Below are 19,021 nucleotides of genomic sequence, written 5' to 3'. Positions count from 1 at the left end.
ATGGCGGTTGGTCACATATTTACAAAGCCCGGATAAAGTCAATTTGCTGGACTTTGTAAAGTAACCAATCGTTTTAAAAAAACTGTGTTTTATTAACGTTAAAACCTATCGGGCTATGGTGGTGTGTACTAACTACTTGATTCATTTTAAGCCAATTTTATCATTTTAGTATAAAATCATATCTAATATAAAAATAAACTAAAATAGGCCAAAGGAATTTAAAAAAACACTCAAGAATTTTATCAAGCGGTGGCCTACATCTTTTAAAAAGATTATCCAAATAATAATCTATTATCTCATCTTTATTTGTTCTCCTAATGTTTATTATAAGCTGGTAAATGCAACAAAATCGAAAAAGTTTCAACCCCCGCACAGGTTTTAAAGCAATAAAACTAGGTTCAAGTTTTATTGTAGTGGTAGCACTTTTAATGTGGATTTTGGGCGCAATGCTTTTTATGAACGGTGTGCAAAGTAAATACAGTGGAACTTTAATATTATGAAAGTGTATTCAATATTTTCTTTAAAAACCACCAAAGCCTCTGAACACTGCCGCTTGTTTATAAAGGTAAATCGCAAGTACACCTATTTAAAAAAATGAAAATAGTAAGCTCTATAAAACATTTTTTGTATAACTAAGCTTCGAATTAACATTTCAATTTTTTAAGTATGTAGTTAGCCTGCTTTTGCAAATATTTTTAATGGCCTGTCCTCAAGTCCATTATATCATTTAACGGTAATACAAACAGTTAAAATCGCATTATCTTTAAATGTCAACATTTCCTACATAAAGAATCTTATAAAAAATGTAGTTGACATCAATATTAAAAATAAAAAATTCATAAAGTGGCCGAAGACATAAAGTTTCAATACCTAAATTTTCCTAGTAGGGTTATTTTTATTAAACGCTTTTCCATATACTGGCTAAGGTAGAATTGTGCGACTCCCACGCATCTGAATACACACAAAAACTATTTGCAATTCGCATGCGGGGCGAACGTAGGTAATTGGTAAGTCAAACATTAACTGCGATGCAACGTTGAATGTCAAACTAACAATAAAACGAAAAGAATCTTCTGGCTGCACCTTTATTGTAAATAACACCAGGTTTTAGTTGTAAGTCATAACGCCTTTGTATGCAATAATTAGACAGACCCAAAGTTAAAGTAAAAATTGTTATAGTATAATTACTTAGACTTTTGTACTGTTATGTTGTTAAACTTAGTTTTGAGAAAGCCTTGTAACAGCAAATACAGACGGTAGTCAAAGAACAGGGGACCTACTGATAATGATTAGAAATGTTTGTTGTAATTTATGGGTGTAAGGTTAGTTAAGTAATGTTTGCTTTTTTAAGAAATCTGCCATGGTATTGAATTAACAAATGATGATTCTTGCATATCATGAAAAATGATTTTAGTCTAACTTAACCCTTTCTTGTTATAGTTTTGAACTTGAGTTAGAACATTTGTAATCGCGTTCCCAAACCACACGCTTCTTATTACATGAAACACTACGCTGGTGAGACTATGGGCGAAATAGAAAAAAGGCAGAAAGCGCGGCCTACGAAATATAGGTAATGAGTCTCCAGTAAGCGTAAACAGAGGTGAAGTTAGGCCAGTCGTGTGTAGTATTTCAAGACGCTTTAGCGAGATAGATGGCTTAGTATTGGATTTAAGGTTAGGTTGCAGTTGTCGTTTTAATACGTTCTTATATAAGTTTTTAAACAAGAATTTTTTTAAGGAAACTGGCTATTTATTTACACAGAACGTAGAACATCGTGCTTTGTCAATGTTACAGGTCATTACAGAAATTTGTCTGGAAAAGGATATCGTCTATTGTTAAATTGAACTAACTCTGATTCATGTCCATTTACCATGACATAGCGTTTAGGTTCTTGAATCATATGATTAAGCTAAACAAAGCATGTTTTTTTTTCAGTATATTAGCTGCATTATATTTAAATCCTCTGTGTATTTGTTAAGTTTAAAATTAGCTCAAATGCGGATTCCCTAATGAAGTTACTAAAAGGATTTTTCCCAGCGGCGCGGTATTTACTACCGGTTGTAATCAGCCTACTACTCAACCCAGTCCCATCTGCGGGAAAAGGGAGCATACTGGCCCGATCAAATTTGGTTCAATCCTCTAGCCTCGAGCATTCCATAAGGTAGGCGGTGTTTGTTTATGTTGGACGGATAAGTGCGATTTAAGCGTGAAATACGGATAGGTTTAACAAAAACATTCAATCACTTGTAGTTGATGGTTCGCCAAAGTCTACTTACGCATTTTTACATACGATTATAAAATAATATTGAACAATAATTAGATATATAGTGATTCTGGGGTGGTGGTGCATATATATATTTGGGGTATATGATAAGGTTATAAATATTTGAAAGGACCGAAAAAATAATGAGAAGTTTGATAAGGACCGTAAAGTTAAAGATTTAGTTCGGGGACCACAAACTATACGTTTTTTAAAACTTAAAAAAAACACAGATAAAATGATCTTGCTGTTTAGGTTGTTTTAGATGATATTAAAATTAAGCTATTTTTACTACGAAATAGAATACAAATTAAATGTTTTTTACCCGATGAAATATAGAAGGTTTATATTTAAAAAATCTTACACGTAATACTATCCGTTAATTTATACCCAGCTGTGGTTGTATATTTATCTGACGAAATATTATCCGACATAGCTTAACCAGGGTGGGAATACAAATGTCAACAAAGCGTTCAGGGAATTTGATAAGATACTATATTAGCATAACAATAATTTATTGATTGGTTTGTTTATCAAAACCATATAAAATAAACAGGTTATATTTTAAACAATTTTAAAGAAGTTGGTGGCCCGAGTTCTAATGAATGTTTCAAGGTTATATGTGCGTCATATAGCTTTACTTTACAAGCTTATTGGTTTTAAGCCTAGGGGAATTAGGTTGCTGTTAATTATTCAATTTGCTTTGGTTTAAACAAACTATCTTTTTTATTAACTAAACTTTAAACAGTTCAATTTTCGCTATCAAGTTGTGATCAGTATACCCGTGTCCGAATTTCAGGTAAATTTGACGTGTCACAATGATTAATGCAACATGGTTTTGTACAAGCAGCCTTGTGCTAATCCTAAGTATACAAGGAAGATTTTTTGTCTAAATACAACTAATCCCGACAAAGAATGTTAACAAAGCCGCATAATAAGACATCTTTACCTATGCGAGTGATTTATTAGTTGATTATTAGAAAAAGGCACTTAAGTTTTCAAAAATTACTAAAATTGCGGTTTAATTAAATATATCCTAATAACATGTTTATTACTAGGTATGTGAGTAATAAATTCTCCCGTATAAGTAGAGTGAAAATCGTGCCTAACTTTGTGATATATTGTCATGTAAAGCAAACCTCGGGCAGTAAACTAGCTTGTTGCGTAAACAAAAGGTCCCGACATTTCCGGGTAGATTTTTCGTCTATTAACGGCTTCATTCTTCGACTACATGGCTTAAAAAATTTCTTCCCGCACACGCTAATGTTAAACACATAAGCGTACATAAACTTTCTTGGCCAATGTGGTGTTTTCTACCATCATAAATTATTTAAATTCTAATAGTAAGTAATTTTAAACTTCAATTTTGTTGTTGGTAATTTTTTTTGTTAGAATGCGCGATTTGCGCGATCAGACAAAAAGTGTTTTTAAGTAATGCCTGACTTTTGAGAGTTAGTATTTTCTTAAAACATTTGTTTAAAAAACTTTAAACCTTCTGTTTCCCAAAAAAACAAATATCGTGGGCACCTTAACTTCTGTTTTTATTGAACCGCTAAAGTTTATGTCAATAGGCAACACCCACACATTTTTAGTAATAAAGCCATTTTGCAAATATGAAAATACCATATTTTGACAGCTGCCAATTTTAGGGTATTGTAACTGGCAGCTCCGCCCAGTTTTATACAAAATGAATAACTCTAGCTCAACTAAATTTAAATATTAACAAAATGAACGTCATGACATCATTTCTATATCGAGCAAAACACAGAACATGTGTTTGGTGATTGTTTTAAAACTGTCCGAATTTTTTTTTTGTTTTCCCGCCAAGCCTAAACTCCATCAACAGTTCTTTTATAAACCGCATGTAACAAATGATATGCTACTGTTTTGTGTATCTAAAGCTCATTTTGTACTTAAGGGTTCAATGACTTACGCCAGTACTTCAGCATAATCTTATATACTGTAAGGTATACTAAACATAGATATCATTTTGTTTGTTTTATAATCCACTATTTATGCTACGGTTTTTATTTCTTTTACATGAGTAAAGTCACGTTCACTTGTGTGTAGCTTTGTAAACTCCCCCCTTATTATTTATGTATGGTTTGTTTAGCTTATCTATTTATTTAAATACACAGTCTAGTAGAAATTCTTAAAAAAAGGAATTGTGGAAAATGGATTTTTTTGTGATATTGTGCCATTTAAAGACTGTTTTAATCTTTTAAAGGCCTTTCTATGTAACTTATTCTATGAGTAATAGTTCGGTTTCGTAACTAAGTTATTTAAGAAAATAGAAGCCCATAGGTAAGTAAAAGTATGTGGGTAAAATATATTAATAGGACTTGCTAGAATAGTTATCAAAAATAAATTTAAAAGTCACACATTTTCAATTTTAAAAATAAATAGCAATTGCCATTGTGAAACAGTTAAATACTTTTTCATACAAGTATTTACTGAACACATTCCATAATTTTATTATTTTCGCATATTTTTGTTTGCATTTAAAAACAAATATAACGAACTTTTAAAGTTCGTTGTTTTGCGGTTTTCTTATATTTGCTTTTTCTTAAGCTATGCTAGCTTTAAATGTTAATGGGAATGCTATAGAATTTACATAACTTATTGAATATCTGATGGATTGAAAATTGCTATCGGTGTTTTGAAAATAAACGTGCCGTTGTTGAGATTTGGTTAAGCCAAAATGTATATTGATATCCCAAACAACATTGTGGAAAATATAATGATCAATTATGGTTGCACTCGAAGATAAGATAACGAGCTATTCTAAACCTATAAAATTTCAGAAAAATACTCATTCTTTATTTAAGCCAATTCTACTTAAAAATTATGCTTAAATTAGTCCATAGGTTATGGGTGGTACAAAAAATATTATTCAATTAATATGAAAGTTTTTGATGTCTTGAAGAAGATTCGGAAAGCTAGTTATAAGTAAAGATTTCCTCGTTAAGTCGTTATGTCATAAACGCTAAGCTGTATGGGCACTTGTAATATTTTGCGCGCCATCTTGACATGTACAAAAATAAATGGGAGGTGATTGATCGCCGATTTAGCTCACTCTACTAAACGGAAGGCTGCGAGATAGTGGAGCACTTCAGATTAATCTGTCAAGTGTTTTGACGACAAGTTCTTTACTCAAGAGATGGGGAAAAGCGTGCGGACTTTGGTTCAGCGCTGACAGTATGTTATCTTGATTGCTAATCGTGTATTAAGTCAATCAAATTTGATTTGCTTAATATATGATTATCCCTGGTATTTATAAGCCAGTTTACACGATGTTTATAACCGTCTTCAAACTTTTTTTGGGCCATTTTCGAATGCATTTAGTAAATGTTACCGGTTCAATGATTTATCGAAATTATTTCTGGTGGGTAACTATTGCATGGGTGAAGCGGCTCTAACCCAAATCTGGGGCAAAATCTTAGGATAAATTTTTGAGGGTATTTGCATGTGATGTTACGTCATCTAATCTCCTGCTACCTTGCTGCTTTTTCGCATCAAAGTTTACTTTTAAAATGTACAAGCGGGGCTAATCCTATTGATTTGTTGAAAATGAGCCTTTGATATGCATAAAATAAACAACGTAATCTTACCTGTTCTACATTTATATAGTAGGGACTAGCCTTTCAGTAAATATTTTTTTTAACTGGCCTCTAAAATGATGACAACTCGTGATTTTTCGGATAACAAATTAATTTTAAATTATTTACAGCGTTTTTAATAAAATTGGTAGTTTCGGTAAGCTCATACTATTGAGAGACTTACGGTACTGTAATTTAGGTATTACTTTTAAATTACAATACTAAATTTATTTTGGAAGTCTACTGTCTGTATTACAATTTGATTTGTGTTTTTGTGTTGTTTTCCCATTTTAATATAAAAACTTTACTGAATAAGAGGGAAGTATGTAATTTAGCTGTAGAAAAAAACTATTCAAATTCCAAAGAAAACATAATTCTCGCAGAAATGGCGTAGACTACTTCTGCGGTAACGGCAAAGTGAAAAAGAAATTTTCCTAGTTAAATCTAAGCTGGTAAAAGCTTAAGTGTGTTTACAAATCGGAAAAATTCATTTATTACCCATTAAAATTTTATAGGCCTTGTAAACGTAATACATTAGGGTGCTTACAACCTACATAAAAATACCTAAAGATTAGATAAAAAAAGCTCTTGTTTTCAACGCGCCAAACTTCTAATAGCTTAACGTTTTTAACCCGTAAATGCATTTAACCACATTGCAGGTTTAGGGCTTAGCTTGAGCGAAAATATAAAATTTTGTGGCAAATTTGTAAGTTGCTGTGAACCCAAAAATGCAGCGTGTTCGACAAGTGCCCTTATAACTTAAAGTGTATTGGCTGACAAGTATACGCGCACAGTAACTGAACCCTATCCTTGCAACTCCATGTTTTTATGTATAAACATGGTCTAATACACGTTTTTTTAAGTAAGTAATGCAAAAGTTTATGTCATTACACCTGCTTGTGCTTTTACCAAAACTATTTAATTTGTTTTGTCTACAAAATTTGTTTTTTTTTGTCGACAAGTTATTTCCATTTAAGGGAAAACGATTTCGTTTTTGTATGGGTAAATTCAGACAATGGGTGAGTCACGTGACATGATTTTGTTACAATTTGACAAATTTAACGCCGTCTTTAATTTCAATATAGTATCCACAACTTCAAATCTTTTTTGTTTTATGCAGACGCACTTGGTATCTTATTGCAAATTGACAGTTTAATTTAAAGTGTTTATAGCTTACTAACCAGCGCATTTTGGAATTCAAGTGGACAGATAACTTAAATAAAGAGCCCTTTACCCATAGTAAACTCCCTCATTTGGGCCAGGTGTTTTTTTGACAGTTTGAAGACTTTTTAATTTAACAAAAATTCACTCCATTTTTACTAGACTTCTTTCTGTATTAGACATTTTTTTGCATTCCTGTCATTTTCGTGTCTCAGTTAACTCCGGTCTACACTGGCGCGTCAGTAAGCTGGGTAAAAGGGTTTTTGGTTACCCAAAAGGCTGGGTAAAGGGGCGAACAAGGGTTACGTTTTGTTGACTTGTAAATACCTCAAACTTGTAAAATTTTAACTGTTTTTTTTTAACTTGACTTTGTGGTAAAAACTGCTGTTACAAAATAGTTTAGTAAACTCCAACTTAATTGAATGAAAATTGTTTTCAAAATTAAAATGAATTTTGTAAAAAATTTAAGAAATTAAAATTAATTCAAAATAACTTTTTTTTAGTCGAATAAGGGAGTGCAAAAAAACAATTACATTTAATGAAACCATTTGAACCTAAACTTTTTCGGGGAACTATAAAATATTTAAAAATGCTTACGTTATTTAAATAGTTTTCCCACGTTTTTTATAACACATCTATGTGCAAAATGTAATCAAAGCATAAATATCATCAGGTAAATACGAAGTTACATGCTTTCAAATGCTTATTACTTGTCTGGAAACTTAATAGGCGACTTGTTTTAGGTTTAAACGTGCGGGAAAATTTCTTAAAGTGTCGGCAATTTACTTGGTTAAAGTTTTGTGGTGAATAAGGTAACCATTATATCGATTTAAAGCAATTTTCACACATTTGGTTGCCGGTAATTGCATGTTGTGCAACCGCGCAATAGACAAAACACTCTTAAGAAAACATACTAAGTCGGATATCATCTGTAGTGTTATTTACGCCTATAGCGTTGTTGCTGGCACCTTGATTGTATAGTTTTTAAAATTTAAACCACAAAAGCACTAATGTTTTGTATTGGCCAGTTCTTTATACCTTAAAACGCGAATTTTGGTCTTGGTTTTAGCCTTTTGTGTCATAAAATTTTAGCTTAAAGGTCAAAAATTGAAATATTTGAGTCATTTTAAAGATCTATTTACCAAAGGTTAGGTATTGGTTTTAAGCTATTAATAGAACGTATAGGTGGTAGTTCAAATACAATATTCTAACCATTAATTGTGTGTGTCTATATCAAGTCACATTTTAAAGAGCGCAAAACTATTATTTGCGGGTAAGTAAATTCTCCAAAAGGTCTTGCAGTGAATAAAAAGTGTGGTTTTATAGATAAAGATCTAAAAATTAAAGCATGACAACCTTAGTCAATATTTTTACAGCAAAAAAGACCAATTTTGTTGTAACCAAGCTTTGTGTTTACCCAAAAATTTGTTTTGGACAAAAACAGCGGTTTTTGATTAACCCTCATGTTATCGAACCCAACATCAGGCCATTCCATGAAATTGAAATTTTGCATCAAGTGTTATCACGACTATATCGATTCGATTCTGATGTGCTCGTTTATTATTGTACCGCAATACCGACTGAGATAAACGGCGTGGTTGAAATATAATGAGCTTTCTGTTGTTTTAGCGTGATCCTCCGACTTATATAATGATGTAACCTTATGAGGTACCTTGTTAGTAATTTGTTTGACAAAACAAATAAATAACAACATAAATGGGTGTTTTGTTTGCTAAGGGTTTAACTAGTTGCTTATTTTAATTTTTTAGCCTTGTGAATGCCCATAAGACAGTCGAAAGTATGCGACACTTTGAGATAATTACTTTGGTACAGTTGTTTGTTATTTTATTAATTACTGATGATTGATCTAACAATTTGTTTTTTTTTTAAATACTTGAATAATCACGTGACTAAACAAACACCAAATTGATAGATTTAGTTAAATTCACTCGTATAACCTTGCTTGTAAGTCACGTAGTCGAACGGTTTGCAATGAGCTTTAGTTTATCAATCTCTCACCTTATATCATATAATATTTCACGAACACCAACAAGGTTCAATTTTACGGGCACCGCGTATTGCTTTGTTCGTCAAATAAAACAAACAGTATGCTTTGTATGACATCACAATAAGGCGAAATTGTAATGTTGTGGCAGCGTTGACAGACTGATTTGTGTAAAAAATCAGGAGTCGCAGTCTGGTTGTTGATGGATCGAGCAAGATTAACACTTCGCTCTATCGGCATATAGAGGAAACCTCCTTTTGTCGGAAACGCAGTTTTAAGGTGGCAATTCACATTTAATTCGTGTGTGTTCTCTAGACTTAGTCTACAATTTTGAATTCTTATCCTTTAATCGGATAATACTTGGACTGTATCTTTTTTTAATCTGTCAAAAAAGTAATATCTTTTGAAGAGTATATTGTCACGACTTTCTCAAGATTAGGCTAATGATGAAAAAACAGGCTTTGAAAACGATATGTAGTGACTAAAATGCAAGTAAGCCTTTGTGTAAGCGTTGCTTGGATGCTTGAAATAAAAACTGTATCTGCAACTATAGTATTTTTTTATTAGACCACACACATTATTGACTTTTGGCAAGGAAAATCTGAAATAAAACAAAACGCTTTGCTTACCGCTAATTAAGCTTAAGTTGTAATGGTTGATAAATACTCTCGCTCACAACTGTGATTAAATTCTTTGAAACAAAATCCTCATAATCCTAAAAGTTGGTTATGGTTGCTTTACCATAAATCTTAACCAAGAATCTAAAGAAACTTTAAAGCTCCTGAATTGCAGGAAGTAACTCTTATTTTGCTTGTCCTGAGCTGATAAAGTTTATTCGGTTTTTGTTTTAGTTGTGCTTGATTTCTAAATGTGAATTCGTTGATTGCTTTTGATAGTTTGTTGTACAACATTTCTTCTTTGAAGCTCCGTGTTATAAACAGTTTCGTTAGTAACGGTATGCTGCTTTGTTTATGAATTCTTGTGTAGTATTATGATAATGCTTGCTGTCGTTAACATATCTATTACACATACCACCTTGCTTAATCTATTGAATCTCAATAAATCACAGTTAAATTGCGTGTTAACTTACAAACCGACACATAATTGTTCAGGCTTGTCAATCTCAGGGTGTTAACTTATTATTAGCATTTGGTACTAACTTAGGATTGATGACTAGCAGGTATTGCGATATTTTGACACCCAATCAATTTAAACGAGCATCTGAATTTCATTTTATGTTTGTATGGAAATAAATTAGGCGGTTTAAGTTAAAACAACAATGTGGTGTTTAACACGAAAGAGATTGCTTTTCTTAGTTATATCGGGTTTAATTACAAGATAATTGGGATAAAGAATGGGTTAGTAAATTCTTGTATTAATTTGTTATTTAAAGCATGATAAAAGAAAAAATTAAAGTTCAAATAATACAAAAACAGTCAAAAAGGTAATTTATATTAAAAAATCTTTAATTTATTCAGGTGTAGCTTTGGAAAATTTAAGATCCTTTTTCATGAAGTATAAATTCCTTTACTCAGACTGGATTTGTAGTCTAGACTAGCTCATTAATAATTTATATTAAAATTCTTTGGAAAGTTTATTGCGTCAAGTCTATAAATAAAGCTGGGTAAAGCCAATTTGTTTAACCCAACTGCCCTGTAATATTTTATTTGCTTTTAGTAAGGTGTAATTTTTTACACTTAGTACTTTGATAAACGGTTAGCCATATCAGGCAATTACTATTGCTATGCATTATCAAATGTTTTATTGCTTTGCTTTATATTGCTTTAAACGTTGGTGTGTAAAATAAATAAATGAAAAATCTTGAAACCTTTTCTAACATGGTGATTACCTCTGGTCTTATAAAATTACTCGTTGAAGGTAACTAGATCTGTGTAAATTGAATAATTGGCCACAATTTAGGTGTCAATTTCCCAATTTATAACACTTACACATTAGTTGCAGGTTCGCCACTGAATTTGTAAAACACGACTTATTTTCTGGTTTAGAAAGTCGAATTTCGCGCTTGGCGACTTTCTGGTATTCTATGGTCTAAGTTATTTACATTTTTAAAGAAATTTACGAACAAATATCACATCTTTTTTAATTACTAGAACAGTTGCAAGCAAAACCATTGTAAAATTTATTAAATTTTTTGTTGTATGCAATATCAAAAAATTCTTAAAAACAAGTTTGCAAAATTGTTTTTCTGATAAAGATAAATCACCTTTTTTATATCAATATTGTTGGCCAATGGTTTAACTAAGACGCGTCAAAGTGCGTCATATCATGTACTACACCCAAGTATTTACATTCTTACACACCCTTACGTCTTAATCCCCTGTATATCCGTTCGTTTATTGTCCCTTCAATTCAATACGTTGTTCGACTTATGTTTTGGCAGCTGTGACAAGTTACTTACACAGAACAAAGAATGATCATGCTTTGAGAACAGTTGTTTTCTTGCGACCACGCTGTCCAGTCTAGTGTTTGCTTTAACAAAAGAAGCACTACACATCAACTCTTGGCTGTCGTTTAAACATATTCGCGAAGACAAGGCTTTTGATTTATGCGGGTGGCCCGCTTATGTTTGTTGTACACCAAGAAATTAAAATACGCTCGCGGTTTCGGGCGATTGTAACTTTACCCGGCAAAAGAAAATTTCGCTTTGTAATTTTTGCGATTTTCTCGTTTTGGAAAAACTTTTTGTAAATATTTAAGGTTTAAATTAAAATGTTGGTTTTTGAAAAAAATGCATTGTAATACTTTATTAAAAAAAGGATTTTCAACTAAAACTGTTCTAAAACTTTAAATGAAACTATAATTTTTTTTTTTAATTTTTAAATTATAAAAAAATTCTAAAACAAGATTCCTTTAACAGCTGGTAATAATTCATGTAATTACATATAAAAGTACAAGGCTAAAAGTTTAAACTTGTGACGTAAAGTGTTAATATTTACTATGGTTGTAAAGCATTTGTGACCTTTTGATTTAAGCCAAACAAGCAAACAAAATTTTTGTGATTTTGTTTTCAAAATATCTAAACCAAGTCTTAAATAATTTAGAAAATCAAAACTATGTCAAAATTTGTCCTAAAACAAGTTGAGCTTGTTTATATAAGGTTGTTCAGGCAGTAATATTATTATAACCTAGCGATCTAACTGATAAATATTGAGGTTTGTTGATTTACGCGAAATAAACATGTTATGACGTCATAGGTTAGGTAAATTGTGAAAATTGTTTTTCGATCTTTGCTTCTTCATTTTAAACCTATAAAATAAACATAGCTCTTATTAAATTGTGTTAACACAGATAATTATATTGACATGCTCTTTAAGTGCTGGACATTCTTGCTTTTAGTTTTTAAATTATAACATTTGTTTTTAGTAAACGAAATGTTGCTGACTTAGTTGTTACCGATAGATCGTCTCGTCGTAACAGCGTCCAATCACGTAAGATGATTCTACATCGCCTTCTCTTATTGGTCGACGACTCGATAGGTGGAAAGTGTACTTGTAAGATCACCAAAAAGTATAGGTAAATGAAAAAATTGCTAAGTTATAAATCTTATTTTTTTTATTTTAATTTAAACCGAATAACTTTAATTAGTACAAAGGAGCCATGCGAATGCGATCTTGCAAACCTTTTGCGCGTCGTAGCGGAAAAGATAAGAGGAGGCTACCGAACTAGTAAACCCAACAGCGATGCTGTCGACGCGCTGATCTCTCGGCTCGATCGCCACTCACGCCACAAGTTGCTTAAGTTTTTATCATACCAGATCAAAAGTATTAGCCACAAAAAGGCGATACTGAGGATACGCCGACGACGTGCCTATTTTAGGCGGCGTAACTGGTCGAAAAAATTGCGCAAAAACCCGAGGTCTGGGTTCGACGGCAAGCCTGTGTTTTGGGTGTAAAGATCGCCGAAGGTTAGGTTAGTTTATTGCTGATTGGTACTATTATTAAGGGTTCTTAATTTGCGTTTCTTCAATAATGTACACACCGAACTTGTAGCTGTAATCATATACATATAAATCATTTATTGTAAGCGAAAAAAACTGTTTTCGTTTTAAGGTTTTTAGTTGTATATTTGTTGTTTTTTTTAATCTCGTGAAAGCAGGCGTTATTCTGACGTCATTAACGACAACTATTACGTCACGTCCGGGACGAATGTTGGATTATTGTAGTGACCTCTAATTGTCCCTTTTTTCATTTTGTATTGTCGATAAATTATTATTTTTTTATTAAAAACAATCACAATATGTGGTTAATTTTCTGTTCTTTTTTTGTGTCTAAAAATGTTTTCTTTGGATATACCAGTTATTAATGGATGCTTGTTTAGAAAACTATATTATGTAAATGGTCTATTGTAGATAAGTCTATATATTGCTGCATCATTTAACACATTTCATATAACAGCCTAACATAAATAATATGGAGCATTGATTTAGAAATATAATTTCTTAAAAATATACTTTATTAAAATTCGTACAAACACTTTAAATAATATTTGACTTGTATTGATGAGGTTTGGGCTTCTGGTTAACTTTAAGTAACTTTTACTTTCTCATTTTAACAACTTCTTATTTTTATATTCATCGTTACTAAACGTTGTAAAGAGGAAAGTTATTTATTAATTATAATAAAACACGAAGGTAATATTGTTGCAGAAATAATTTAAAAGTTGAGTTTAACCGGAAAAGAACAATTGATGTACCTACCTGTTTTCTTGTGGTTGTTTAAAAATTTATGTAAAATACATTTAACACTTAAGCTACGCAGTTAGTGTGTATTGCGGAATAAAAACAAAATAAGTTAAATAAATTATATGCTGTTTTAAATATAACATATCAAAGATCGAAATGTAAAAACAAAAAATAAAGACACTCAAATAAATAAAAAATATAACACCTACATAGTAATAAAAGCCCTGTAAATTTAGTAATATTTTGACCAAGTTTTGTATTAGAAACTTTAGAGAATAGTACCCATGTTTAAGTTTGGAATATCACAGCATATGGAACAACTTTTATCCATTATTTAGAATAACACTATGAGGTAATTGGTTTTAAAAAATAAAGCGAACACAAAAATATTAATCTAAACAGCCCGTGTCGTCGTTTTTATCGTTAGAATAAGATTGAAAAGCTCGATCCCAGGAATCCATTGATTCCGTCCATCTGTGAAACTGGACTTTCCATTCCGCTTCAACTTCCTCTACTTCAGCTAAATTTAAAAAATAAATTTTGATCTTTTATAATATTTTATCTGAACCAGTATTTTATATTTTTATAATTTTAATTAGATTTTAGCATTATTTAAGCCCAAGATATTGGTGTTAACGTTTTTTTCAATTATATATCACAACAGTACAAAATATATCACACTCTTTTGTCCTTTTTTATGTATTGCAGTTTTTTCTTGGAAAAATTTTGTTTTCATAAAAAGTTTTAAAAATGGCATTCTTATACGATGCACTATAAACTGTGATAGCTTTCGTTCAAAATGAAGTTATATTAGGATTAAAAAAAGATTTTTAACCACAAGCTCCATTTTTACTTAAATACTGCTGGCATTAAATAAAATAAAAACGCAAAACTTACAGGTAGCAAGCTCTAACGAAGGTAGGTAAACCTCCCAAAAAGCGCATTTCTTGTTATATGACGTCACTCGTCTTATGACGTCTTCAGCTTTAGTTATCTCCAAATACTTTTGTTCTGGTGCGTTAAATTGCGGCCATTTTGGCGTAGTAAGTGAGTCGATTGAATTTTCCTCCGCTCGTAGGCCGTTTGGATTTCTAAAATTTCAAAATAACTTTTTTATAGTTGAATGAGATTTTAAGAGATATGTCGATTTAAATAATATTCATATGTCAGTAGATAACAAAAATATTTTAAATTTTAGTATAAGTAAAATTAAAAAAAAAACTGTTTCTATAAATACTTTTACCCCACTTCTAAGCTCTTTATTTACGCTCACCCGAATTTTGCAAAGTTTGACCAATAGCGCACCATGCGGCGACTTACATCACGGTCAGCATCGCTGTAATTGTTCGCGTATTTAAAATTTCCAAACATCGGCAAACCGAAAACCAGTTCTATCTCATACCCATGCATAACACCCATCCATAATGGCCACGGGTTGCTTGATATTCTATAGTCCAAGTGGTACATAAACACTTTTTTGTTGTTAAAAGTTTGTGAATGTAATCTGCAAATATAGATTATGTATTAAAGCTAGTATATGTGATTTAATATGAGTGGTTATGCGGTTAAGGCAGCTTAGACCCATTAAAACTAAGTAAGTTCCGTAGTATTGCACTTAATGCACTGACAAGTAGAGATAACAGGTTAAGTTAATTGGACAGACGCAAGCGTAGCAATGCGTAAGTTTAAATTTAGTGTCTAAAAACCCAAGGGAATACAGTAAAGTAACTTTACATAGCCTCAGCGTATAGGTCATCCTCTGTCGATAAATGTATGCGCCAATTTGCCAATACTGATAAAGAAATTGCATTGAATTTATTCACACTGTCTGTTTAATACAATAGTGTTAAAAGAGATGGTGGTCTTAATGTTTAAAATTTAGAGACATTTTGCACTGCTTTAACAAATCTAGCCATTGATAGATATTGTTAAGAAATCTCCACCTAATCAAATTTATATTCTGTTAATTGACATACACTTTGTATTCTTGACAAAATCTTTTACACTTGTTGTTATCTTACTTGGCAGTTCTTATCGTAGGACAAACGATATGAAAGTCTCCAACGATATTGTCAAGCGCATCTCTGTATTGAGATGTACTTGTTGGATTTTCCCAGTCTGAGTACATAAAAGATACTGCAGCACGACCCAGGGCATTCGTTCTCAAACCACATACTTCTATTCCTTTAATATATTCGTCTCTGTTTTGATTCAAATGTATATTATAATATTGTGATGGAAATACAACTCTTAAAATAATTGTTTTGTTTAGTTATAGTCATGGAAAGTAATAGGTTGTTAATGTTAATTATTTAAAAGTTATTTATATTTTAGTGTATGCATTTATATGGTTTTTAAGTTATTATAGTTTGAGCATCATTAAGTATTAAAAACAATATTTTAAAATAGCATTTAGTATATATAAAATATATCTCTTAGAAGATGTGTTTTTTTTCTTTGTAAAAATGTTTAATTTACCTTGTAATCAAACTTTCAGTTGACTTGTTAAAACCTTCGATCGAATAAATAGTAAAGTAGGAACCTTCATTGGAATTATATCCAAGAAGGATGTCAACATCAGCCTGCTGTCCTTGTAAAGTAACCTACAAGTGATAATAAAGTTACCAATCAACAAAAAACTTAAAATTGATAAATTAACCTCCTAAATAATAATAATTACTAATTAAGACAAATTAAATTTGTTACCAAGAAAGTTTGATCCAAAAAATTTACCTCAAGGGTACTTTGTGGCAAAAATTCAGTTCCAGTAACCGGAACAAAGGGAAAGTCAAATATATCCGAGCTAACCCACGAGTTACTGAAAACTTCCAATGCTGGTTTCTCACGCAGGCAGCTTAGTATCTTTGCCTCACTTGCTGTAAAAGGGTTAGGACATTTAAGCCACAAAGCCATTTGTCTTGTTCGTTGAAGGGCTGTTTTCAGACCTATGGTTGACCACGGTGTTAGTTGATTTCCACTTTGAAGAATAATTCTAAACAAAAGCAAACGCACATATGATTCAAAATCTTAAAGGTAGCGTTTTATAATAACAAAATGTATAAGAGATGCTCTACACAGTAATAACATTTCCATTAAAGATATGTATGATAAGCTACAAATATTGCTTACCTATTAAACAAACCTCTGCTTGAGTCAGCAACAGAATGAAGTGATACCGAAACCGCTCCAGCACTTTCACCGAACAAAGTCACGTTGTCCGGGTTGCCTCCGAATTCTCGAATGTTGTCCCGAACCCACTTCAAAGCCATTTGTTGATCAAGTAATCCAGCATTTCCAGATGTTTTGTCAGCCATAGGAGGCAAAAATCCTAGCGGACCTAATCTAAAATACATTAACGTATCACTTAATGAGCTAAACACAGTTAAAGCATTTTTTATTATACAGTTGACTAAAAGGTTCTTGTAAAGTGGTGTAGAATTACAACACAATTTACAGGTACCTGTAATTTATCGACACTACGATAAGTCCTTCAGAAGCGGCAAGATATCGCCCATCATAGAATGGTACAGAAGGTGTTCCGCTAAAAAAAGAACCCCCAAAAATCCATACCATAACAGCAAGTGGTTTTAAAGATTTAAAACGAACAAGAGGTGTCCAAACGTTCAGATGAAGACAATCTTCACTTTTGTTGTGGTGCGAATTCCAGACTTCTGCACCTAATGTAGTAAAGATATACTTGTACAGTATTTTAACAAGATACTGAAAAATTTGTATTTTAAATATTACCTGGAAACCCTGGAAACACGTTGTCGTCATTATGAATACAAGCTGGGCCGAAATTGGTCGTCTCTCTGACATCAGGTTCCCATGACAACGGAGGTTGTGGTGATGCAAACCTAAGTTTACCGAGAGGAGGTCGAGCAAATGGAATGCCCAAAAATGTGGACACGGTGATTGGTCGATGGCCGTCACGCACTGCTACTTTTAGGTACTTTCCCAGAACGGATCCACTCCTGGATTATAAAATTAGCATACGTAAAATATATATGTTTTAAAAACGGCGGTTATTTTGGTGTTTTATTAAAAAAATTACAAAATTCATGATTTTAAATGTGTTCATTTAACCAATTTGCCTCCCAAAAAACGAAAAATAACAGACTTTATTTTATTACATTAATTCTTTTTCTCTTTTCTTAGAGAACACTTATAACAAAAAACATGTTAACTATGCTCTTTATATTACTACACATCTAAAGTAAACTTAAACCTTATAACGCAAATAATAAAAAAATCGATTAATGCAACAAAACATAGTTTAAATAAACGTTCCAGAATTTAAAACTGTAATCTTAACACGTTTAAATGTTACTGCAGTATGCAATTTTAGCTTACGTTGTTTTAATGATTGGTCCTGTAGCACTGTCAATTTGACATATCAATCCAGTTAATATAAATAATTTAATAATTTGAATTAAATAAACCATGATTCTAATATAATTTTACAATTCTATTAATATTTTGTTTTTTCTGCAAAAAAATGTTTGAATATTAGATATGTGATACAAAAAATCAAAAATTAAATAAAGTTTTTAAATTTTAAATAACTTCACTTTTTTCATATGATTGTTTTGCCTTGCTGCAATCAAAAACTCTTAGAAATAATCATAATACTTATCTGATGGCTAATTTATTTAAAAACGCGTTAGACCAAATCGATAAACATAACCACATAAAATCTAAACATAAAATTCTCTTTAAGCATAAATATGTACACTCTTCTATTTCGGTTCATTCCATTAACATCCATATGCAATTAACTTCTAATAATAAATTATTAAAACTAAATAAACAAAAAGGTCCTGGATTAAAATGTTATAACCTTTTGAAAATTGGGCATGGAAAGGTCAACTTTTTAAGATGATATGCTATTGCTGACATAACTAGATAAACATTCTAAATAAATATTAAAATTTAATTAATTTTGATTAAACGTTTTGAAGATATTGTTTTTATTTGTTTTGTTAATTTAGCGAAAGTTTTCTGGAAGGCAATATTTTTTTTAAGTTTATGCTTTTAAAAATATTCTTAGTTTAATTATTTTGTTTTTAAATATTACCATTCTTACGATAAAATTTCGTTTACTAAAAAGTTTTGTCATTTTTTTAGCTCTCTCTGTATATAAGTTAATCACCTTTTAAATGAAACATACATGTTTTATCTTTTTTCTTGGAGACAACATAATTCTAAGTTCTATTGAATTCTGCATCTTAAATTAGTTAAACAAATTATATACGTTGAATAATGAGCTTGATCTGAAAATTGCCTATCCATTT

General features: G+C 31.3%; 3 protein-coding genes across 3 annotated transcripts in view; 1 reads left to right on the top strand and 2 right to left on the bottom strand.

Annotated features, from left to right (window-relative positions):
* Positions 1-3,872, bottom strand: part of LOC145746363 (SMAD family member 5-like) — a 65,405-nt gene extending 61,533 nt beyond the window's left edge. The window contains exon 1 of the mRNA XM_082564635.1: positions 3,868-3,872. The gene's annotated coding sequence lies outside the window, so the exon portion shown is untranslated. The remainder of the gene's footprint in view (positions 1-3,867) is intronic.
* On the top strand, positions 1,940-13,834 carry LOC145746382 (uncharacterized). Its single transcript, XM_082564658.1, has 3 exons — positions 1,940-2,161; positions 12,410-12,559; positions 12,632-13,834. Exons 1-3 carry the CDS (start codon positions 2,010-2,012, stop codon positions 12,936-12,938), a joined length of 609 nt encoding a protein of 202 aa, XP_082420784.1. The 5' UTR covers positions 1,940-2,009; the 3' UTR covers positions 12,939-13,834.
* Positions 13,642-18,216, bottom strand: LOC145746345 (cholinesterase-like). The gene is made up of 10 exons (XM_082564610.1): positions 18,081-18,216; positions 17,475-17,701; positions 17,188-17,404; positions 16,857-17,069; positions 16,461-16,719; positions 16,206-16,330; positions 15,749-15,928; positions 15,001-15,231; positions 14,625-14,818; positions 13,642-14,247 (listed from the first exon to the last, which is right to left on the bottom strand). Exons 1-10 carry the CDS (start codon positions 18,170-18,172, stop codon positions 14,117-14,119), a joined length of 1,869 nt encoding a protein of 622 aa, XP_082420736.1. The 5' UTR covers positions 18,173-18,216; the 3' UTR covers positions 13,642-14,116.
* Between the last annotated feature and the right edge of the window lie 805 nt (positions 18,217-19,021).

The sequence above is a fragment of the Corella eumyota genome, chromosome 1, assembly GCF_963082875.1.
Source record: "Corella eumyota chromosome 1, kaCorEumy4.1, whole genome shotgun sequence".
Classification (NCBI taxonomy): domain Eukaryota; kingdom Metazoa; phylum Chordata; class Ascidiacea; order Phlebobranchia; family Corellidae; genus Corella; species Corella eumyota.
Note: the sequence above shows the minus strand (reverse complement) of the source record. Positions and strands in the feature narration are given on the sequence as shown.

What these genes read in the sequence shown, in the direction of transcription:
- LOC145746382 (XM_082564658.1), top strand. Translation starts at nt 2,010, where the DNA reads ATGAAGTTACTAAAAGGATTTTTCCCAGCGGCGCGGTATTTACTACCG. An exon ending in AGCCTCGAGCATTCCATAAG is followed by an intron (nt 2,162 to 12,409) that starts GTAGGCGGTGTT and finishes ATTTGTTTTTAG; the next exon opens with TAAACGAAATGTTGCTGACT. An exon ending in AAGATCACCAAAAAGTATAG is followed by an intron (nt 12,560 to 12,631) that starts GTAAATGAAAAA and finishes AACTTTAATTAG; the next exon opens with TACAAAGGAGCCATGCGAAT.
- LOC145746345 (XM_082564610.1), bottom strand. Translation starts at nt 18,172, where the DNA reads ATGGTTTATTTAATTCAAATTATTAAATTATTTATATTAACTGGATTG. An exon ending in TGCCACAAAGTACCCTTGAG is followed by an intron (nt 16,331 to 16,460) that starts GTAAATTTTTTG and finishes TATCACTTGTAG; the next exon opens with GTTACTTTACAAGGACAGCA. An exon ending in TTCGTTAGAGCTTGCTACCT is followed by an intron (nt 14,248 to 14,624) that starts GTAAGTTTTGCG and finishes TTTTAAATTTAG; the next exon opens with CTGAAGTAGAGGAAGTTGAA.